Here is a 24146-nt window from a genome sequence, read left to right as displayed (position 1 = left end):
AAACTATACCAATAATAATTTATTTTATCCATATCCCACACAATAATCCTTATTATTCATCGGTTCATCCCTATACTCTAATAGGTCATCATCTTTTGTCTAAGAGAAACATTAGCATTATCTTGGAAATGACCAATTCCCTTGTATAATCTCTAACAAACAAACTCAACCCAACTCCCATGCCTTGTTCTTGTTCAGTGGCAGACAAAATTTCTGCACTAATCACTCTCTTTCACCTAAACCATTTACCAATTACCAGTACCACCCATTTCAAATTTCCAACTCCCCCTTAAACCCCACTCTCTCTCCTCCATCTTCATCTTCTTCCTTCCTCCAAATCTTCCCCAGAAAAAACTTCAAAATGCATCAACCTCCGCTCAGAAGAAGATCTCCCAGACTCTTTCTCTCTCCTCCCAAATCCCACCACTTAGCTCTCACATTGCATGATAATTCTAGATCAGACCCTGTTCTTGAATCACTCCACAAATACCCACATTACACTCCTCAACCTCTCAAAGTTCATCACCCTAAAACTACTAAGCTTCTCTTGCTCAAATCTTCGTTTTCTTCGCCTGTAAGACGGTCACCGAGGTTCAATGGTGTTGTTCAATCTGGGAATTGTAATGGTTCTGCTTCTACATTGTCGAAATCGAGTGAAAAGACGGTGAGAAATCCGGAATCGAGGAAGTTAGCGTTGAGTTTGAGCTCTGATTCAGTTGTTAATGGTGGTAAGAGGAAGCGTGAGTTGGTTGATCGAGAGTTTGTGAGGCGGTCGCCGAGGTTTTCGGCTTCGAAATCGGGGGTAAGCGTTGAAATTGATGTGAAATTAGGGATAAAGTTGCCATTGAAACTGATTGAATCTCCGAGATTGTTGCTATTGCAGGGAAATTTGGGGGAAATTGAGGAAGATAAAGTGTTGAGACGATCACCTAGGGTTTCAGTTTCGAATTCGGAGGAAGTCGTTGAAATTGGAGGTAAATCAGGGAAGAAAGCAGCATTAAAGCTACTGAAATCAGTATTAAGTGACAGAAAATCGGAGGTGAAATCTCCAAGCGTGGAAAAATTGGGGAAAATTAAGGAAGATCAGGTGATGAGACGATCACCTAGGTTTTCGGGTTCAGAATCGGAGATAATAGTTGGAATTGAAGTGAAATTGGGGAAAAAGACGCCATTGAAGCTGATAAAATCGGTGGAATGTGAGGAGAGTGAAGGAGGGTTGGGGATGGAATCTCCGAGCTTAGTATCGCCGGAGAATTTTGAGAAAATGGAGGAAGATAGGGTTTTGAGACGTTCGCCGAGAGGATTGCCATCTTCTTTGGCGGTAGATGATGAATTTGATGAATTTGAATTTGGTTTTTCTTTGAAGAAGGCAAAGAAAAAGAAGAACAAAGCAGCAAAAGAAGAGCCCAAGGCGAGTCAAGTTAAAGTTAAAGTGTGTGGAAGGAGGGAGGATTGCTTCTTCGTCGGGGAGCCGGTTTCTGAGGAGGAGGCTCTTGAGAAATGGGGCTGGCGTTACAAATTGAAGGTCATCTTCACTCATTATCTATTTCTCTTGCTTTTTTTTTTTACTTGCATGATTCTAATGACTTGCTTTAAGAATCTTTTGAGTTTAACATGGACCAAAGTTATATGTATACTTAGTAGATGTAGAATATTTTCCTGTATCTCTTGACTTTACCATAGATTTCCTGCTAATGGGATATTAGTCCTACAACATTAGAAGAAAGAGAATATTCTATGTACACCACGTGTTCATGCATCGTGATCCAGCTAAACATTAACCAATTTCCTGTAATTGGGATGCATCAATGCCATTTGTAGTTCTCTAAACCCTCAAAGGAAAGTAAAAAACCCTTTAATGTTTAGAGTTGGATTTAGGCCTTGTTTAGTTCACCTTATTTTTACTTATTTCAGAAAAAATAAGTTCAGATCACATCAGAAAAAATAAGTTCAGATCAGATCATCGTTTTATGTGCAGTTTTTTATCGCTAAATATCTTTAATTTCGTAATGAAAAAAATTCTGAAAATCACATATTAATAATATACACATTATTACGAATCTAACAAGAGCCCACTTGATTTATTTTTTCCGTATAGATTATCGTATATTTAAGGTCAAAGTTTGGTCAAATCTGACATTTAGATCAGACAAGATCATATCAGATAAATTCAGATAAGCAAATATAAGGCGAACTAAACAGGGCCTTAGTCATCCAACCTTTAATTAGGATATTTTGGTTCAATTTACATGTTAAATTTTGTTTCTTTTTCAAAATTCAACTCATATTTTACCATAATACCCCTAATAGTTGATGACTTTTTTGACTCAAAAAGTATATCCAATTCTTCAAAGTATAGTTAAACGAGATCGGGTGCAAATTATACCTAGTCTTCAAGATTATAGCCTAATAGGTATATGAGTTGGGTAATAAGTTATATACCTCCTCCGTTTTTTAATTATTACAACAATTGAAGTTTCACGCATACCAACACACAACTCTAACTTTTAACATGTTCAATTATCTAAGCACAACTCCAACTTTTAACATGTTCAATTATCTAAGTAAAAATCATTAAACATTAATAATCTGAAAATATACATCAACATGAATCTAACAACACCTTACATGACTACATTTTTCTTGGCGTCAAAAGCACAATTGATTTCCAAATGGTATTGTGTGAGTAGTGTAAAAATTAATTGTTGCAATAATTAAAGAACGGAGGAATTATATTCTATTCCAATAATTTTATAAATATATAGTTTTATTTTAATTTGGATCATGGATTGAATTAGTTTAAAATCACTAAAAACCCGAAACTTTACTCCAACCCTATTCTAGTAATTGAATTTGGATTGGTGATTAATGGGAGCGGATCCTTTACTTTGCATCGTATCATGCTGTGTATATCTTTGTTAGAGGAGAATAAGGTTCATAAAGTTTAGCTCCACTCCTTTTCCCAGAATGCCAACATGGTGTTGTGCAGAGCACGTGATCATGGCTTGGTGACCAGTTGGTTCACTAAAGGTAAAGGTTGAAGATATACCTATATAATTTAACCGTGTTAATATCAAGTTGACTTTTTAGCTTAACTCACAATCCAATATTAAATATATAAATTATAAACCAATGAATAGGTTGCCCTTTCTCTGGTGCAATAACTCTGTGGCATGGTTTGCATGCAGTTGAAGTGTTCACTCCTCTTTCCACTTGTTGCCATATTTCTCCCTTTCTCCTTTTCCTTTCTATTTCTTTTGGTTTGGGTGAGCAGGGTTATTGTTCCTAGAGTAAGAATTCTGATAATTAACTGGGGGGCTAAGTACCTTGACACAATGGAGATTCTTGTCATTCTATCATCAGTTTGCTACTTAAAAGTAAAATACCTCGTTGTTGATAAGTTTGTGAGAATCCTTCTTCTATCTTAGCTTATTATGACAAAGTAAACAACCTCTCTACTTGTCTAGAGTAATCCTCTAATTGTTTAATTCAGTGATAAAATTAAGTCGTGCAATTGTGCATAATCCAAGTAGATGCTTTATTTGCTTTTCATGCTTATTCATATTTAGCATTTGCACCCAGTTCTAAAATTTGGATGCTTTGAAGCTATGCAGAATAGAAGAATTAACAGCCGAAGTTTGACAGGAAAGTGCGTGACTATTTATACTTGTTTCTGTGATTACAGTCTCCTGTTTTCTTGTAGTCTGTGGTTGCATTAACTTTTGTGCTTCTATGCTCAATATGTAATGATCTTTTTGATGATGATATCTTCTAATTTTGTTGATCCCTGCAGCGATACGGAAGAGGATGAACCAATGCTAGAAGTGAAATGCCATTATACCCAAGCACAAATAAAAGGGTGCATATTTCAACTAGGAGATTGTGCTTTAATAAGGGTGAGCTTCTGGCTAATATGTTTATCTTTTTTTCTCTTCTATTCCTGCTCTTTTGAACACAGGCTATTCTACCAGAGGTCGGAGGGTATTTTCACAGATGCAATTAATAAATAAAAAAATGACTGTTTGCACAACAGAAATTATTTATGCTTAAACTCAATTAGATCATTCACTTTGACTGTTCACCTTTCTTCTGTGACTGAAAACGTGCAAGATCAAGCTAAAAACCACCTTCAATTTGGATAAATTTATTCCAAACTGCATGTTTTTCAGAATTAGTCCTAGCGCTCCTAGGCAAAAATTTGTTAATCCAATTGCCACACCCCAAGTAATTGATTAAACAGTTACCAACGTCATCCCTTAAATAAATGTTACGTAGAGAAATGATGCGGAGATTGCAATAGTTGAGAGAAATTAGTTGGTGGGTGTGGTGTCCAACTCTAGAGAAAAATTAGAGAGGAATACCACTTAATATGGGACATCTCAAATGGGTATTATGACTTATGTAATAGCACCCCCTCTTGAATGAGCTTAACACTATGTTTGGATTGAAGGAAATGGAGGGAAAGGAAGGGAAGGGAAGGGAAATGGAGGGATGGATTATCTTTCATTTGGATAACAAATAAGGGAGGAATGGAATTGGAGGGGAGAGAAATGAAGAGATTAAATTGTAAGAAATTAATCTCTCCAACAATGGAGAGATTTGGAAGGAAAACTCATCTTTCTTCCCTTCCCTCCCTTTCTCTTCCCTCCCCTTCACCCCCCCTTCTTTTCTTTCCCATTTCTTTATCCAAACACACCGTAAATGATTTCACCCTTAGGTGGGAGTAAGACCGCCCTCTTTGCATGGTTGCATATATAATGAATGAGGAGTGTGGGTGTTGTAAAAATCAATTGTTTGTTTTTAGCAGACCAAACTAATCTATAGGAGGTATGAGACAAAAGGGTCTTTAGAATAGGATAGTTCAATAATCTTGAATTGCAATTTCCATAATTGTGCTTTTTGTCAGATTATTGTGCACTAAGACTTTGAAACTTGATGTTGCAATCTAAATTTGGACATACATTGTGCAAAGAATAAGGTTAACATTTAATAATTTTAGGAAATCTGTGCAAATCATCGTACTCTATGTGAGCAATCAGAATTTTCCGAGGAAGGAAACAAGTTTCTGGTAATCCATGTAATTATGTCATGTGGTATCGATAAATTGTGTACATGTTGGACCTCTTTCAGGGTGAGGGAACACAAAAACATATTGGAAGGATTGTGGAATTATTCGAAACAACAGAAGGAGAAGAATATTTCAGGGCCCAGTGGTTCTACAAACCTGAGGATACGGTGGATATTACAATCATTTTGGTGTTCATATTTTTTATGAGTATTTTTTTTGGTGTAAAGTACAAACCATCTGATCTTGGTATCTGTTCCAGGTGATGAATGAAGCCGCTAAATTCCATGACAAGAAGCGCATATTTTATTCTTGTATTATGAATGACAATGTGTTAGCTTGTATAATCTCTAAATTGAAAGTGATACAAGTGTCATCTCAGGTAATCATCATCTCCTTTTTTATTAACTTATCTATACTTAATAAAGTACTCCCTCCGTCCCTAAATTACATTCCTACTTCTCTCTATTATATGAGGAATAAATACTAGAAGTAGGAATGTAATTTAGGGACGGAGGGAGTATTTTACTACCTCTATTTTTATTTAACTCACTGTTCGTTTTGACACTATTCACACACCCCTTCGTCCTTTGATTTTCTTTTGTGATTTGTAGATAAGATTGTAGTCGTATGGGATCTTATTAGAGTTTATACATATATACTTTCAAAGAATCAACTATTTATAATTTTTTTATTATAGATAATTAAATTATTTTATGGTCAAAGTTGTGTGTTAGCCATTGTGAAAGTCAAACTAAACAAACTGGAAGAAACAAAAGGAGTATTGTAGTATTTAATTATCGGTAGATGTTTCATTTGCCAATATAATTGTTGCTCAACATGCAAGTTTCTCGTGTTTCTACTTCTCAATGTTAAATCTTACATTTACCCCTTTACTTTTCTATGGCTTTGTAGTTAAACTTGAATTCAAGTTCTGTTGAACCATCAGACTTCTATTATGATATGGAATACTGTTTGGAGTACTCAACTTTCCGCAACTTGCCTAGAAGTAAGATACTCTTTGTGGTCATATTTCTTAATTAAAGTTTCTATCACAACTGATACCAGGTTAATTATATCCTTGGATGCCTTTATTAATAGCTGATTTCTTTTTTCCATATTTTACCGAATGCCCAATGCCTCTTTGTGTCTCTCAGGTCATAACTAGGGCTAGTGATTGTACAAAGCTGTATTCTTGGCTTATCTGTTTTTTCTTTTTACTTTGGGGGAACATTGCTCTAATGGATTCTATTTATTGATTTATATGATTCTTTAACTCCAAATTGCAGTTTCTGTCTGATGTGAACATGTGATTACCATAGTTCAGTTTTGTGCTCACCATAACAAATTTTTTTCTGACTTGTTGTACATACCTAATTACCTATATCAATTAATAAACTAGAACCAAGAAGTTATGACCTTTACTTTGACAATGTTTAAAAACTCAGTTTGTTAAGAGGAATATCTACGATGCATCAAGACTCCAGAAACCCTATGGATCTCTCTCTCTCCAAATAACGACTTTGTCGAATTTACCACCTCCAAAAAAAAAACAATTACTTTACCACCTCATAAAAAAATTTAACATCAGCTTTACCACCAATCACCTCCAACTAACGGATTCCGTCCAAAAATCCGTTAGTGGGGCCTACCTTGCACACGTGTCGCCATATTATTGGACAAATTTAAAAAAAAAATTAAAAAAAAAAAAAAAAATTAAAAAACCTAAAACTACCCCAGCCACCACCACAGCGCCACCCCCGCGCCACCGCCGCCTTCCCCCCAACTCACCACAGCCCTCCCCGAAACCACCACCCGCGTCGCACCACTAGCCCCAACCCACCTGAACCCCTCCCCCTCCCTTTCCCGCAACCATATCGCCCCCAAAAACCACCAAACCCAAAACCCTCGTCCCCCCTAAACGGCCACGAATTCGGCCTTAAAAGGCCGAAATCGGCCGGTTAAGGCCACTAAGCCCCAAAATTGGCCGATTTCGGCCATTTGTGGCCAGATTCGTGGCCGTTTTGGGGAACGAGGGTTTTGGGTTTCGTTGTTTTCGGGGGCGACAGGGTTGCGCGAAAGGGAGGGGGAGGTTTCAGGTGGATTGGGGCTGGTGGTGCGACGCCGGTGGTGGGTTCGGGGAGGGCAGTGCTGGGTTGGGGAGAGGGCGGTGGTGGCGCTGTGGTGGTGCACGGAAGATCGGGGAAGATGAAGAAGAAACGTCAAAAAGGTGGGCCCTACTAACGGATTCATGGACAGAATCCTTTAGTTGGTGGTAAAATCGAATTTTTGGAAATTTTGTTGGTGGTAAAATAAATCTTTTTTTTTATGAAGGTAGTAAAATCAATTAAGTCGTTTTTTGGAGGTGGTAAAAGTCAAAATTTCCAAAAAAAAAAAGCAGAAACTGAGTTTTGAATATCACTTTGCATATACCTTATTTTGCTGTTGCTTTCTCCTATAGTCGTATTCCTGAAATTATAGCTATTGATCATCGCTAGGTTCTGTTGGAATGCCATTTGGTTCAAATGACACTGAGTTGCTGATCAGTTATATTGTATTGTTTCAGAAAATTCTACTGAGGGCTGTGTATTACAGCCACTTGGCTGCAATGAATCTGCCCTCTCCCTTACCAGCTCCCCTGTAGTGGAGAATACGTCTATTTGTGAAACATACAGTGGTGAATTATCCATGTTAGATCTTTATGCTGGTTGTGGGGCAATGTCGACTGGGCTATGCATTGGTGCTGGACTTTCTGGTGTTAATCTTGTAACGGTAATTAATCAGCATATTTAAGAAAGAGAGTAAATTTTTTTAATGAAGAATAAATAGGGAAAAACACTTTAGTATGAAAAATTGATAATGACTAAATATTTATTCCTTACTTAGGCATTGATATTGCTGAACTTTGTGTTTTGAATCAGAGATGGGCGATTGATGCTGACAGCCTAGCCTGCGAAAGCTTGAAATTAAATCATTCTAATGTACAAGTAAGCAGATTGTGATTCCACTGCCAGAAATATGGCTGCTAAAGTGCCTACGTGATGTAGTTATTGACATGTTTCTTCTTGTAAATAGGTTAAGAATGAAACAGCTGATGACTTTCTGGAGTTGTTAAAGCACTGGGAGAGCCTGTGCAAAAAGTTTGTCATTGAAAGGACACAAAAATCATTTCCTTCTGCACAAGAGGCTTCAGAATTAGCTGAAGTCCATTCGGATGCTCAACCAGACAGTGACAATGCAGCTGATGAATTGGAGGTTTTAAGCTTGGTTGATATTAGTTATGGCAATGCTTATGGATCAGGAAAGCAGGGGCTGAAATTTAAGGTTAATGATAATGATATTTAGGCTTTTAAATACTCATCATGGTATATTAATCATGTAAAAAAGAAGAATTGAGGCTGTACCAAGGTTTCCGCTATTCAAGCATTTAGAAACATCATTTTGTGGGAGAAAGTTACTGATATCCTTATTCAGAAACATCTGCACAGCTTGTCAATTTTCTCTCAACTCTTGAATGATGAGTCAGCTCTAGAATCTAATTTAATTAGACATTGCTATTAAATATCATTGTTTTATCTTTTGCTTGAAATTTATATGCAAGATGGCATGGAGAATTTTTAAATCATTAGATGAATGAGCCTAAAAGAGTTCCCTGTTCAGTCCACGGATTAACCTGACAAGCTTTTATTTAAAGCTATACATTTTTTTAAAATGGTGTTTTTCCTTTTATTATTCTAGGTGCGTTGGAAAGGATATGGTCCAAGTGATGATACATGGGAACCAATTGAGGGATTGAGGTATCTTCATGACCATGTTTGAGTTTGAAAGTTGTTTGGGTATGACTTTGAGATGCACATGACTTATTTATGTATATTTCTTCAGTAATTGTCAGGAGTTAATACAAGAATTTGTCATAAACGGGTTCAAAAATAAAATATTGCCTCTCCCAGTAAGTTGTTTATCTAAGCATCTAAATGTCGTTCCTTCACCCATTGTTTGAAAAGTTTTACTCTTATATCCTAATTTTTTATGACGTAATGTGTGCCAGGGTGATGTAGATGTCATATGTGGAGGGCCTCCAGGGTGATGTAGATGCTGTTTTCCTGGGTGATGCCATCTCAGATCTTCCTACAGTAAGTAATTCATTTCATTTCTGTATTTTTTATATTATTCTTGTAATTTATATCATGGATTTAGATGGTAGCTTCAATACCGAATAATGATTGCCACTATTGGATATTGCAGGTTACAAACTATGAATCTTCAGATGAAATGCCATATAGTAGGCCTCCAGAGACCGACTTTCAGAAGTATATAAGGTCAACAAAATATGGTAAAATTCTGCTTATTTTGAACAGTGCACTATTATGTAATTATTTTGTCTTTATTTTCTCAGACTATGTTTTACCTTCACCAACACTCAGTTTTCTGTTTTTTCGTAAAGAGATACTCTGTATGTAGTTTCTATTGAGTTTCTTTGTGAGGACACCTTGTCCTTGTTCTGTATAACGTTTTTGGAGTTTCTATATTTACATATATTTTTTTATATATAAAGTATGTGCTTAGCTTTTGGAAAAGGTTTTCCCTAAATTAGTTTTCTTTTTATTTCCTGTGGTTTAGATTTGATTTGTTCTGCATCAAAAGCAGAAGAAGCTTTACTCTATGATCATCGACCCCATCAGTTATTTGAGGATGACTATATACGAGTATGCCATATTCCACGAAGAAAGGTTTGATCTCATTTACTATTAGCTTTAAACCATATTAAGATTGTCATGATCTGTAATGCTTCTAGATTCTAACGATCATCTTCATTAGGGAGCAAATTTTAGGGATCTCCCTGGCGTAATTGTGGAAGATGACAATGTGGTTCGGCGAGATCCAATGCTAGAAACTGTAATGTTGCCTTCAGGAAGGCCAATGGTAGATAAATTGTTTTCTTCGTTAATGATAAGTGCTCATCTAGTTTAGGCTTGTTCATTTGACCATAAAAAGTAACAGTAATGAGGGTTACCAAGTTTTTTTTTACAATAGATTAAAGAGTGTAATGGAAAAAATTAAGTTTAAATATATTCTGATAAATGTTGATATGGCAAAAAAAAAAAAAAAAGAAAAAAAGAAAAAAGAAATATGTATCTGATAAATTTGCAAGAAGACACTGAGCTATAACTGATATATTATCTGATAAATTTGCAAGAAGACACTGAGCTATAACTGATATATTTGTATATCTTATAAATTTGCTAGAAGACACTGAGCTATAAGTTTGATTCCCTTATACTGTTCTAGGTTCCAGAGTATGCGTTCACATTTGAGCAAGGAAAATCTAAAAGGTGAGATATGTCTCTTGTGGACGTGTTTGGCTCGTCTCCTCTTATATATCTTGTTGTAAATATGAATTTGTGTAGCACCTCAAAAACTTTTTGGCTGTATCTGCAGACCATTTGCGAGACTTTGGTGGGATGAGACAATGCCAACTATAGTCACTTACCCCAATTGCCACAGCCAGGTACCTTCTTCTCCCCTGTTCTTACATGCAATATCATTTTGGCATTCTTGTGACAAATAAAAATTACAGGCAGTACTACATCCCGAGCAAGATAGAGTGCTTACAGTACGTGAGTGTGCAAGGCTGCAAGGTTTTCCTGATAATTATCGCTTCTGTGGTACTGTCAAGAAAAGGTCAGATTGCTGTGTAATAATTTATTTGATAAAAATGCTTAAATAATCATCATCATGTTTAAGCCAATTTCTCAATTGGATTTTATTCTCTCGACCCAGATGTGCGGATTTTACTGATAAATAAACACAAGTTGTGTACCAGGTGCTAGTACAAGTAACGAGTTAAATATATGGAAAACCTGTTTATGATTTTGGTGTGTGGGGATTGGGGAGGGAGGGGGGTTTAGGCTACACCTGGGCCCTTTGGGGTCCCCTCTCTATGATACGATCTTGCAAGCTCAATGCTCTCACTAATTCCCTCACCTCCCCAAAATTCCTTCGAAGACTCGGAACTCGTGAGTGTGAGGTTTGCAGTTGTCAGGTGGTTTTGATAATCATAATATCATTAACCCCCACCCAATCCTCGTTTGCTTAATTCTAAGTTCCTAATTAATGTGCTCAACTTGATAGTTTCCTTTTTTTTTTTTCCCCCGAAATTTTCACTGATTTTCATCATTTTGGATGTGTCCTTGTCTGCCTGGTGAACAATTGAACTATTCCCTCTCTGTCTTCCCACCCTTTTTTGGGGGTTGAGGGTGTGACCGCGTGAGGAAGTTAGGAATGTAGGATAGATCATTTTGGCCCTATGATAAATTATCCCCTTCTGTCATGCATATAAACTTCCGTAGAGCGATTTAGTAGAGAATATTTCAAGTAATTATGTTTTTAACCAATAGTCTATGTTTCCAACAGGTACCGGCAAGTGGGAAATGCAGTAGCTATTCCAGTTGCTAAGGCCTTAGGTTATGCTTTAGGGATGGCATCCCAGAAGCTTACTGACAAAGAACCTCTTCTAACCCTCCCACCCAAATTTGCCTATTCAAGCCATCTCTGATTGTCATGTTGATAAAATCAATGAAGCACTCAGAATTTGGCATGAGATTAGTTACATCATGTATGTTTCCGCTATTAAATCCTAGTGTTCCTTTGTAACAATGTAACATATTTGCCCGGGCAGCCTTTTCTGTGGCAGGTAATGGTAACGTATGCAGTGCCTTAAAGATTAGTTATATACTTATATCGTGTAATTTAGCTCTCACTAGCTGCGTTCCTTTGTAACATATTGCCCGGGCAGCTTTTTCTGTGACGGAGTAATAATAATAATAATAATAATAATAATAATAATAATAATAATAATAATAATAATAATAATAATAATAATAATAATAATAATGTATGCATGCCTTGGCAATTTCATAAGCTGGCAATGGTACTCTTTGTAATTCAAAAGCTGGCAATTTACTTGCTTTTTTCATAAGCATTTTAAGAATTAAGATCACCCACTAGGGTTGGTTCTCGAGTCTACTTGTCGAGATGATTTTTTCAATTCCCCACACCTACAATGTGTGTTCTCTCATGATTGAAGATTTTATCACTACGCACTAATCATGACAGTAAAACTTGAAAATTTAGTGTAGCTAATCAAGCGTTCCTACATGAAACTCAACAAATATCAACAAGCCTTTACAAATGAGAAGTTAAAATACAAAAAGAACTGAATTAATCAACATTGATAAGCAGTAACCAAATCAGCCTTAGCCTTTTAAGCTTTCTGGGCTTCGCATACCTCACAGACGGACATACATTTACACAATGTTACATACACATGATTCATTCTTGCCTAACAACATAAGGAGAAGAACTCATGTCAGTGCTATAAAAGGAATCTTCAGCCCCGCCAAAATAGTTCTCATCCTTCTCTTCATCCCACCTCAGAATCTCCCTTACATATTTAAAGGCCTCATCCATGTTCACACGATCCCTTGCCTTTGATTGCCATACAAAAAGCTTCCGACCAGTAACTGATGCATAAAGGTCCTTGAACTTCATTGCCACGTAAAAGTAAGCCTGGTTGGCTAACGACTGGTTAGAATGGCTAGTTCGAACAGGGCAGAAGTCGTTAAACCATTCACATGTACGCAAGGGCACCCTGCCAATCTTTTCCTCAAAGAGGTCATATTTGTTCAATACCAGAATAAAAGGGGTATCCCTGAAGCATGGGTGTATAATCATCTTCTCAAAGAGCTCTTTGCTTTGTATTATTTTATTTTGAAGGAGAGTTTCATTGCCAGTAGCATCTGGAGCAATCCATGTTTGGTCATAGTCACTCAAAGCCACACAGAAGACCACTGCACGCACATCTTCAAACATTTCCACCCATTTGCATCCCTCGCTCATCCCTTTAGCATTCAACCTGATCAACTGATACCTGTATGTAGCATGATTAGAATCGTATTTCACTTCACAGTAATTACATGACTAAAAGAAGAAAATGAGCGTAAAGACTAGATAAGACAATCATCTTTTTTTACAAGCTCAATAAGACAATCCAAAATTTATAAAAACAACACTTGTAATGCAAAGGTAGAAATGAACAAATTATATGAGAAAGACGTCAGCATCATGTTTTGCAGGAATTCTGTATGATGAGACATAGAAGTAAGCATTTGCTCATTGCACTATGCACACAAATGTGAGTGCAAAAGAAAAAACACTTGCATTCTGTGATAAATCTTTACCCACTCCTAAAATAAGCTAGAACACTTGAATAATTAGAAGCAAAGGACACTGTCATAGCTAACCAAGCGTGAGCATATAGCCAAGCTCAAGTAGCTCACAAATCATATGTAGAGTAGGATAGGCTTATCAGGCTTAGTCATAGAAAAGGCTATGCATTTTCAAACTTAATTTATTAAGCATAAACGAAGGAGATAAAATTTATAGTTGAGCGCTTATTTGTCATGCTCATAAAATAATAACTATACATTAAATGGCTCCAATTGTAGCATTTGTAGTAAATTTGAAAAGGTAGAGTCAGAGGAAATCATACTCCTTTATTTCAAATACAGAATGTTCTTATGCTCAACAAAACTGAGGCTCAATAACTAGTTGGCAGAATTCAAGTAGGATTCATCCCAAAAGCTAATGCAAACAAGGCTAACCAATCATAGTCATAAACTGAAATCAGAAATCTAGGTTAGAGCATTTACTTGGTCAAAGGCGGAGGTGCATCCAGATTCTCTGTATAAGACTCAGACATTGGGCTACGGTCATCAAGGGAGAATTCAAGAAAAGCCAAACCATTTCCTTGAGTCACACCTTCTGCATACAAAATGTCTCTCTCTGAAGGTTCGTATTCATTGCTCGACACCTCAACAGCCTGAAAGGTTGATCACATGAGCTAGATGCAACACCAAACAATACAAAGATTACAACCAATACCACAGAATTTTCTAAAAAGAGGCCATGTCTCATGTCACAATCATGGTCCAACAGTGAGCAATAAATTAAATACAAACATGTAAGAGTAAGACCAGCAACTATGTATGAGTCTTGACAATTGAGTTTCAAATTAGCTTAAAATTCCAATGAAGGAACACGGGAAATCTATAACCTAATATATATAAGTACGTAGACAAAAGATCTGATCTTTGTACAATCTACAAAAAAGGGATTGAAACTTTCTAAGAAAGAAAATCAGTGATCTATCTTTCATCTATACATATATTGTCTAACTTTCTCCCTTTTCAATTGTTTTCTTTTACAGCTCAGAGCTATAACAAGTGTTTTCTTTTACAGCTCAGAGCTATATCAAAAGGAAACAGCATCTGAATTGATATAGCTGCGCATAATTTGAACCCCACCATAACCCACCAGACAAGGCACTAGTGCTCATAGAGTCATAGAGTGTTCATAGTTTCGTACTACAAAGTGAATTCTCATATATTTCAAATCCTCCGGAGCATGAAAGAGACAGAAAGGAAGTCCTAGTACAATCACATTTCCTGTTGTATAAAGATAGACAGAAAATTTTAGATTTGTACCCGGCTTAAGAAGTAATCAGCAACATCCGGAAGAAAGTGGAGCCCATCCTTTCTTTTATATGTTTCTTGAATAGCAGGATCCTTCCAAACTTCTTCAACTAAAGGAGCATACTCCCGTGTTGCAGCAGGGAAAAACGCATCCAAATCACCAGTTGCAATGATGTCCAATAGCCAGTCAGAAAAATGCTTGATTTTAGGGTTGATAGAATAGATGCTTTGACTAGTCCCAGTGGGCTCTAATTCTGAAGTCCCGCCTGAAAACATAAGCAGAACATATCACTACATGAAGAGCTACTCTATAATAAACTCATCCTTGTTCCTAATTTCAAGCTACAAAAGTGTTAGTAGTGTTAATGGGCTTATCAGACAGGTAATATCTCAGTTGCCTGGCACTACCGCCTCCATTAACATAGGAATTGAGGCGATAGTGCCAGGCAACTGAGATATTACCTGCCTACATTACATTAATTTTTTTAAAAAAAAATCAATACATTTACATAAAGGAATCTGTTTAGAGCTATATATGGCTTCAGAAAAGAGAAAAATGCAAGGCAAAAGAGCTGCAGTAGCATATAAGACTTGCTCTCTGAACTAGAATCTAAAATCAAAAACAAGTAAATCACAAAATCATTAAAAAAAATAAAAAATAAAATAAAATAAAATAAAATAGGTGGCAAAATGTCATCATCTTGATTAAAGGGAAATTTAGCTAGGATTCACTATACTCTCTTCACATTATTAGAAGAAAAACAAACTCCAATCTTGGAGATTCCCCGCCTATAATTGTTAGATGTTGAAGAAGAGGTGCAAAAGAAATTCTCCCTTTTGGAGATCTTCAGGCCTTGTGGCTAACTATCTGAAACAAATCTGCTGAGCACTCTAGAGCTTTTTGGCTGGTTTCCTAATCTGATAGGTATTAAGCTTAAATCACTAGTTATTGTTTAAAAGTTTTTTTTTTTCTTATCATTATTGACATTGATATAGAACATTTTCGTTTAAAAAATTACAAAACTCATAGAAATATTTCGAAGAATATGATTTGAAGAAAAGAATATAAAGAGTGAAAAAGGTTATATATTCCATCCATACTTCACAAGATAACGGAAGGAAGCAAACAGCTAATTGTTACTCCGTATTAGGGTATTACCTGCTTCATTATTTTTGTCATGTGCCCCTTGTGTCTGCATCTTTGCCATGTCTTCTTCCTCAAACCGCTCTCTTGCATCAAGCAATATACTTAGATATTTATACATATTGCTCTGAATCATCAATTTGATATCTTGCAGTTCTTCTGCAGTGAATGTGTTCCCATACAAAAACTTGGCCTGTCATGCAGAGTAACATGAGCTCAGCAGACATAGACAACCAACAGACATAGACAAATTGCAAAATTATCTTTATAAGCCTACATGTTTCATCCATACATATATACAAACATTTAACTTCAGCAAGTCATCCATCATAGCAATATAGCTTTAGCGGTGAAGTATTAGTACTAATATATTACAGATAACAGCAAAATAGAAGATAGATCATAATAAATTAGCCCTACAACCACTACTTTTTTCCAACCAAAACAGCCATAAAGAAAAAGCTCTTCTTGACTCACGAGTTTGATAGTGGTGGTTGGGGGGGGGGGGGGGGGGGGGGGTTGGAGTGAAGGTCAATGTCTACAAGAGGCTATAGAAAGCCTTGGAAGGTTAGATTGTCAGGATTGAAGGTGAAAGCACAGGTAGGAGTGTGGGAAGGAGGGGGAGCATAAGTAGCAGTAGAAAATGAAGGGGCAGAGGCAAGGAGAAGGGAAAAAAAAAGATCTTGCCCACCAAAATCTCTTCTCTCTAACCCCCAACTCCCATCAAATATAAAAAAAAAAATAAAATAAAAAGGAAATTCAGTTTATGCCAAACTCATGCAAATGCTACAATTAAGGCAATAACTCATACAAATTGCAACAAAACACATGTGAAGCACTGATATATCAATAGCCCACAAGATCAAAAGACTAAATTTACAGGTGTCACGTGCAACCAAACGACAGAAAAACTTCCTCCAGATAAAGAGCAAGAATCACTAGTAAATACCTGCTTGAAGATTGTGCTAGTTCCAGAACCCTCAAGTCCGAGAAGAAGAAGCTTCTGCACTCTTTTCTGTTCAAAATAAGTTGGCACAACAGTAGCATAATTGCTTGCCTCATCCCTCACTCCAGACTGGCCTTGGGGAAATGGCAAAGAGAACAATGCACAGACAAAGCGAGTTGATGCCTGTATCAGAATGAATTAGTAAATAAACTTTTGTTTGAGATTTGATATTGTATGGACCCAGAAAAAAGACAAATGACGATCCATACCTTCTCCCAAATATTTCCCCTGATATTGTTTTGACCTTCCTCCTCATAACGACCATCATCATAGACCCAAAAATGAGTTTCACGGGGGCACTGGACATTGGCCAACTGTGTTGATAACGTTAAGAAATTTCTGTCAAATTCGAGTCATAGTGATTTTACAAGGAAAAGCAAATAAAAGGTGAAAAGTCTGTGCACTAATCAAGAAAGTTTAAATAATACATTTGCCAGATACAATGCGAATACAGCACTTACTAACACAAAGCAACAAAACATAATAGATAAACAGAACAAATGCAAACAAGTTTGAAAGGCCTTTAACACCATAGGGAATATAGGAAGAAAGTTATGATCACGTTAGAGAAAAGGGTAAAAGAATCTAAGAGAGAAGTTAGCAAGAACCGGCCATCACCAAAAGAACATAAGTCTCTATATGGGCACTTCTTTTTTGCATGCCAAGGCTCACACACTAAGTTTTCTTCCTTTATTCAGGATTCTAGATTAACTTCACTCAAAGACATCCCCCAATTTATTAAATAATCAAATTCATATGAATTTCCTCTAATCCACGTTAAATCTCTCCAGCTTTAGTCCATCTTATTAAGTGCATTCCACCTAAGCTCTATGTTTCTCCCACACTTGGACCAATACTAACCAACTTACAAAACACCTCAAAAACAGATATCCACTGAGTCCAAGGAGCCATATATAATAATGTCTGCAAAGTGCAAACTAAATGAGGATAGAACAAACCTAAACTCTGAGAAATCACCCAATCCCAATTTACGCAGCCAACACGCACAAACATTAAAATGTTTCTCCTAGCTTGATCTAGAATATATTCAAGCTATTTTTTGACAAAGACTTTGCAGTTATACCCATTGCACCACCAAGGCACCAGCCATCATTTTGTCCATTCAACTGGTAGAGATCACCTCTACTCCATCCGTTCATTTTTTGGCAGTGCATGTTTTCGGTTTTCAATATAAGGCTAACCCATCTGTCACTCTTAACTGTACAATCCACACCCCTGTTATTTTCTTTCTGAGGTATCCTAGTATCAGCATTGCGTTCCTTGTGGAAAAATTTAATCCAAATAGATAGTCTCAATTTGGAAGAAGACACTGATTTTTCATGATATCCTAAAGTCTATGATGAAGTGAACAGTGAGAACATTCACTTTCTCTGCAAACTAATCATAAAAGAGAAAATTGAGGCAGTTACTATACGTGCCCATTTAGTTTCAGAAACAAAATATTGGCAGACGATCAGAGTGATACAAAAACAGCCAGTACGTTCAATATCAAGGGCATTATAGGGTTTTCTTACATGTTTCGTTCAAAGAGTATTTTATGGTGTTTCATGTTTTCTCAAAAGAGCAAGATTCCAGAGACTAAATCACACAATGCACTAAACAATCAGATTGACATTAAAAGTTTAAAATTAGCTTCAATGTCTCACCTTTAGCACTCTTAGCTCAAGCTTTGTAATCTCACGGCCATTTATGTAAACTCCGGTGTTTCCTCTGCTTGCATCAGGACTCAACTTTCCACTAAAACTCAAATTTGAACTTATGATTCTGTCAGGCTTCTCTCCCTCCTGTTGCATGATAAAAGCATGCTCAGTGAAATTACAATATTGCTATGGTGCGTGTAATTATGTAAACATCTCCAAGAAAAAAAAAAAAAAACACTGACCTTTCCCCAGAGGCCAGACTCTTTGTCATACCAATATTTCCCAGGCTTCAACTTTTGAGGTGGCAATGGACAGCCAAGTAGCTCAGACATTTCATCTGGCTTCAAAGGATATCCATTGACAATCAGCTGCTCTGGTCGTAGCTGATTGGCAGAACATTCCCTCTCAGCTATCATTATCTGCTTAACTTCCAAAGGACTCAATAACCGAGAAAGTACCCTAGAATTCTTTCCAAGTTTTGGCCGCTTCCATTCATCAATTGGCTTACCAATGCAAGTAACACATTTACGCCCCTCAGGCATAGAGCCCATAGCTCGAAGCACACAGTTACTACAAAACTTGGCATCACACACCAAACAGGCCTCTTTTGTTTCCCACTTTCCCTTTCCACATCGATAACAAACCTTTACATTTTGCTTTTTCTTCTTTTCTGTAGAAAATCCAACATACTCAGGATAAACGGGAGGTTCAGCATCAAGTTCTTTACTTTCAGATCTATCAACAGTATTAAAGGTGACCACGGGGACCCTTCTCCCTTCATTAGCTGTCTGATAACTCTGATTTACAGAATTACTTTCAGCGTTATGAGCTGAACCAGGAGAACGGGAAGGAGAAGCTGAAGAATAATCAGGATTCTGCAGGACAGACACAACCGATTCTGAGCTCAATGATACTCTAGGACTTTCAGGGAGTGAATCCACAGCCCTTGCAATACGAGACACAGGTAAAGGGATTGGCTCAATGACCGGAGGATCGGAATCAAAGAGTTGTCTCTGTGACTCTGAAAGTGGTTCCGCAATGGACGCAGTTGGAATTAACCGTGCACTTACATCCAAAGGTTCAACTCTAGGAACTTCTTGAGAAACTGCTGGACCTTTATACTCTATAGCTATTGAATAATCTGGATTATCTACTCCCTGAGGCAACGATGCACCCGGCGGAAGCATCTTCCTAAGCATCTGCTTCCAATCATCTCCATTGTTATCCCCCATCCTCTCCACCAACCAATTCCTAGATCAAATTTACTTCAATAATCCACAATATGTCCTTATATTACTCAAAGTTCTTTAACATCAATTTAAGACTAAAACCAATGTCATATTCCAATAGGATATTCACCATCAACCAAAAGAAGACTTTTCCAAATGTCTACCCCTATGAAAGTAAAGTCCACACCAATATTTCTCTAGTTGACAACCACAAACAATCCACAAATAATGAACACAAAAGTACCAAATTATCCTTCAAAATCAACAAAATGAGGAGAAAATTTTGACCACTAACTGAAAACCTAGATCAGATGATGAGTGCTGAGCAAATGCAATCAGAAATTACTTCACCTAGCCGCCGCCGCGTCGAAATAGGATCGTCACCATTGTTCTGTCCACACCTTAGCAAGCTTCATCTTTCCAAACTACACACAAAGCAACATTTTAGCAATCTAATTCAATCCAATCCAAATTGTGAGGCAAAATTCAAAGTTGACCAATTCTTCTTCTACTCAATTACCCCACCTCAAACCCAATTAAAGAAACAGAATTAAAGGTCAAACCCAGAAATTCAAATCAACTATGAACACCTCCTGAAAATAAAAATTGCTAGTATTTTAACAATTAAATGCTGGAAATAGAAAAGGGGACTTCTGGGTAGTTGGAATTTTGCTGGGTCAAATAAGAACACAACAAATATACAAAAGGGGAAATTCCAACCAATTTATTTTCCAGAAATTTAACTACACAGCAGCAAAAGTGGGTTCAGTGCAAAAAAGAGAAGAATAAAACGAAATTTCCTTTTAGGTAAAAATCCGCAAACCCCCCTTTTGTAGAGAGAGAAAGTAGAGAGAGAAAGAGAGTCAAAATACCTAGTGAAAGGGACATATTTGTGTTGATATTCTTCACAAAACGAATCTAATTTAATCAGACTTCGAGAATTAGAAAGTTTCATGCTTTTTCATTTTACCAACTCAAAGATTAAATTTTTTATGAACCCAAAAAACATCAAATCTTTTTAACATGAAGATGAAGAAAAAGACAAGAAGATGAATGGGTATATAATACAGTATGCTGAAAACAAAGCAAATGCAGAAAATATGGAGTTTTTTTTTCTTTTTTTTTTCTTTTATCTTTTTGTGGAAATTAACTGTTAAGAAAAAAAAAGGAGGTAATTATGTGGGCCCACAAAACCCACGAGAAGAAAGAGAGAGAAAGAAGATGATGGGTTGGGTTTGGGTTGGTAGCTGAGAGAAGGAGCATGATGATTAATTAAGACATTGACTGTTATTAGTAGTAATTGGTGGGAGTTTGACTTTCTACTCCATTAACAAACTACAGTACTCACTTTGGATTTCTTATGTTGTTACTTGTTAGTGATAATCACTTTGGATACTTAGTCATTTTCAATTTTAATTTTTGCACCAAAAAGAAAGAATTATAATTTCGTGTAACTGTGTATCTCATTTGTGTTATAACTAAAAAATTACACGGTAATAAAGTATGTTAGATTTTGTAGGATAGACATTTGTTTGTAAGAAAATGTAAATTGAAAAGTGTATATGTAATTCAAGATGTGAATAGATACAAGTTTAGGAATGCCTAATACAAAGTATGGTATGTTTTCTAATTTGTATTGGATTGGGTATTGGTTTTGAGATTTACTACCAAGACAAGGCGAAAAAAAAAGGTCCAATTTCAATATTTTGATGAGTTTGATGGTTTGAGTTATTCTTATTATCAAGATTATGGACAACTATGTTAAGAGTTGGAATTAAATTATTGAATTAAACAATTAAAATATTGGCTATTACTCAAGTAAACATTTCTAAATACTCCATCTTCATTTTGAGTTTGAAAGGTAGAACTTGACTCAACAACAAACAATAATATAAACTATAACACCTCAGTAGTCCAATTGGAGTGGAAAATCCACGAGCTTTTATCATTGTATTGAATAATAAATCAACATCATCAATTATAAATATTCTAACCTTGACCATGCTTCATTGTTTTTATTGTGAAATGTTAGTTATTGTTGGCTAAATCTCAATACATAATTTTACACACTAATGTTATTCTTCACCCTATATGTTTTAATAAAAATAGAATATACGATATTGTAATGGTACACTCAGATGTACTATATAAGTTGTATTGCGATACCCTATCATGACCCAAGCATCAAATAATTGTAGAGCAGTCCATATGTGGGCATGGGCTGTGGGAAACCAACTTGAAAAGGATATGTAAACCCAAAACCAAACCCAGAAAACATTATCCTATCTATTTTTACACATGTCCTGTTAATTGACATCATTTCTCTGGCTCAAATTCTCCCTCCTAATTCTTATGGATCACATTCAATCTTCACTTTCCAACCTTTTTTCATGGAGAATTTTTTCTTGTACCTTTTTTTTTTTTTTTGAAAAATTAATTTCACTTGAAACTTGAAAGTGATTTTAGTCAACTTCTTCTCCATTCATTTATAAATTATTGGCTTTTTGCTTAGGAAAAATTCAGTCTTTGCTATAATAAGCAATTTGTTCTTGCTTCAAAATGTGATTAAAAAAAAAAGGATGATTAAGCTACCAATTCTTCATCAACCCCATATGTTATTGCCATTAGAAGATTGCCCACAAATTCCAGATTGCAATTTAAAGAGGAGAGTGAAAGAATGTGTTTCCTTGTTGAAGAAATGCAGAGCCATGGAAGATTTGAAGCAAATTCATGGGCAAATGTACAAATTGGGATTGTTTTGTGATTCTTTTTGTGTTAGTAATTTGCTAGCTACTTGTGCTATCTCAAATTGGGGAAGTATGGATTATGCTTCATTAGTTTTTAGCCAAATTGATGATCCAGGTACATTTGAATTCAACACCATGATTAGGGGGCATTCTAATGATAATGATTTTGAAAGTGCACTTAAACTGTTTGATGAAATGCTTGAAAGAGGGAATTTACCTGATAATTTTACTTACCCTTTTGTGTCTAAGGCATGTGCTGGTTTGGGTTTGATGAAGTTAGGAAGAAACATTCATGGGCAAGTTTGTAAATTTGGGTTTTCTGATGATTTGTTTGTGCAGAACAGTCTGATCAATATGTATGGGAAATGTGGGAATATAGTGGACTCTTGTGCTGTGTTTAAGGGAATGGAGCAGAAAAGCGTTGCGACTTGGAGTGCTCTTGTTGCAGCTCATGCTAATTTGGGTATGTGGTGGGAGTGTCTAGAGATTTTTGGGGATATGATGGAGGTGGGAAGTTGGAGAGCAGAAGAGAGCATTTTGGTTAGTGTGATTTCTGCTTGTACTCATCTGGGTGCCCTCGATTTGGGAACGTTGATACATGGGTACTTGATGAGAAACTTGAGTGGCCTAAATGTTGTAGTTGAAACCTCTTTGATTGACATGTACATAAAATGTGGCTCTATACAGAATGGGCTCGGCCTTTTCGATAAGATGAAGGCAAAGAACCGATTGTCTTACAGTGTGATGATTTCAGGCCTTGGGATGCATGGGCATGGTCATGAGGCACTTCTGCTGCTCTCGGAAATGCTTGATCAAGGGATTGAGCCAGATGATGTTGTGTATTTAGGTGCGCTAAGTGCTTGTAGGCATGCTGGCCTTGTAGAAGAGGGTCTAGAATTATTCGAGAAATTGAGGCATGAGAATAAAATACAGCCAACCATTCAACATTATGGTTGCATCTTGGATCTCTTAGGCCGAGCTGCCATGTTTGATGAAGCTTTTGACCTGATTGAGAAAATGTCAATGCCGCCCAATGAAGTAGTGTGGCGAAGTCTCTTAAGTGCTGCTAGAATTCATTGTAACCTGGAAGTAGGAGACAAAGTAGCAAAAATTCTGATACAACTAGGCTCAGACAACGCTGGAGATTATGTAATGATGTCAAATTTGTATGCTCGAGCTCAGAAATGGACAGATGCAGCTTCTGTTCGAAGTATTGTGTCAAACAGGGGATTGGATCAAGCTGCTGGATTGAGTTTGGTCGAGGTAAAAAGAAAGATGTACAGATTTGTATCACAGGACAGATCGCGAAGCAATTGGAAAGAAATCTATGAGATGATCCACCAAATGGAATGGCAATTGAAATTCGAAGGGTATGTGGCAGATACTTCAGAAGTTCTTCACAATGTAGATGAAGAAGAGAAGAAACAAAGGTTGAGATATCATAGTCAAAAGTTGGCCCTTGCTTTTGCACTTCTACTTACACCTGAAAATACAACTATCAGAATAGTAAGAAATGTCAGGATGTGTAGAGATACTCACACATACGCAAAGTTCGTCTCTGTTGTCTATCACCGCAAAATAATTGTAAGGGATAGAAATCGTTTCCACCATTTTAAAGATGGAAATTGCTCTTGTAGAGATTACTGGTAAATAAATCTTCATTTCTTCTCAATTTTTTCTTCTTCTATGAGCTTTAATTTCCAATGATATGAAATAAACAAAAAAGACAATGGAATGGAATGCATCAATCTTGAAAGTTAG

At 36.5% G+C, this 24146-nt stretch overlaps 1 protein-coding gene and 2 pseudogenes across 3 annotated transcripts; 2 read left to right on the top strand and 1 right to left on the bottom strand.

Annotated features, from left to right (window-relative positions):
* Positions 1–215: 215 nt before the first annotated feature.
* Positions 216–11885, top strand: LOC145567952 (DNA (cytosine-5)-methyltransferase CMT2-like; annotated as a pseudogene). The gene is made up of 19 exons (XR_014095757.1): positions 216–1525; positions 3615–3649; positions 3794–3896; positions 5131–5235; positions 5328–5447; positions 5981–6074; positions 7632–7837; positions 7987–8052; positions 8141–8389; positions 8804–8862; positions 8948–9014; positions 9114–9198; positions 9311–9398; positions 9686–9795; positions 9884–9988; positions 10355–10398; positions 10505–10574; positions 10644–10747; positions 11480–11885. The product of XR_014095757.1 is annotated as a DNA (cytosine-5)-methyltransferase CMT2-like (transcript).
* A 290-nt stretch (positions 11886–12175) lies between these two features.
* LOC145567951 (extra-large guanine nucleotide-binding protein 3-like) lies at positions 12176–20730 on the bottom strand. 2 transcript variants are annotated; one of them, XM_081627383.1, is made up of 10 exons: positions 20511–20730; positions 19990–20063; positions 18652–19660; positions 18416–18553; positions 16958–17062; positions 16692–16871; positions 15758–15935; positions 14611–14864; positions 13777–13946; positions 12176–12995 (listed from the first exon to the last, which is right to left on the bottom strand). In XM_081627383.1, the coding sequence occupies exons 3-10, from the start codon at positions 19639–19641 to the stop codon at positions 12398–12400; spliced, it is 2613 nt and encodes an 870-aa protein (XP_081483509.1). In that variant the 5' UTR covers positions 19642–19660; positions 19990–20063; positions 20511–20730; the 3' UTR covers positions 12176–12397. The 2 variants fall into 2 exon arrangements, with proteins under 2 accessions (XP_081483509.1, XP_081483508.1); XM_081627382.1 differs by having other exon boundaries at positions 18652–20063.
* Positions 20731–21872: 1142 nt separating this feature from the next.
* Positions 21873–24057, top strand: LOC145569431 (pentatricopeptide repeat-containing protein At1g31920 pseudogene; annotated as a pseudogene).
* The last annotated feature ends 89 nt before the right edge of the window (positions 24058–24146 follow it).

Source organism: Chenopodium album, chromosome 11 (genome assembly GCF_948465745.1).
Source record: "Chenopodium album chromosome 11, dcCheAlbu1.1, whole genome shotgun sequence".
Lineage (NCBI taxonomy): Eukaryota > Viridiplantae > Streptophyta > Magnoliopsida > Caryophyllales > Amaranthaceae > Chenopodium > Chenopodium album.
The sequence above is the reverse complement of the archived record's forward strand: the minus strand, read 5'-3'. Positions and strand labels throughout refer to the sequence as shown.

What these genes read in the sequence shown, in the direction of transcription:
- LOC145567951 (XM_081627382.1), bottom strand. Translation starts at nt 19,641, where the DNA reads ATGGGGGATAACAATGGAGATGATTGGAAGCAGATGCTTAGGAAGATG. An exon ending in TTGAGCTAAGAGTGCTAAAG is followed by an intron (nt 17,063 to 18,415) that starts GTGAGACATTGA and finishes TTATCAACACAG; the next exon opens with TTGGCCAATGTCCAGTGCCC. An exon ending in GGGGAAATATTTGGGAGAAG is followed by an intron (nt 16,872 to 16,957) that starts GTATGGATCGTC and finishes ATTCTGATACAG; the next exon opens with GCATCAACTCGCTTTGTCTG.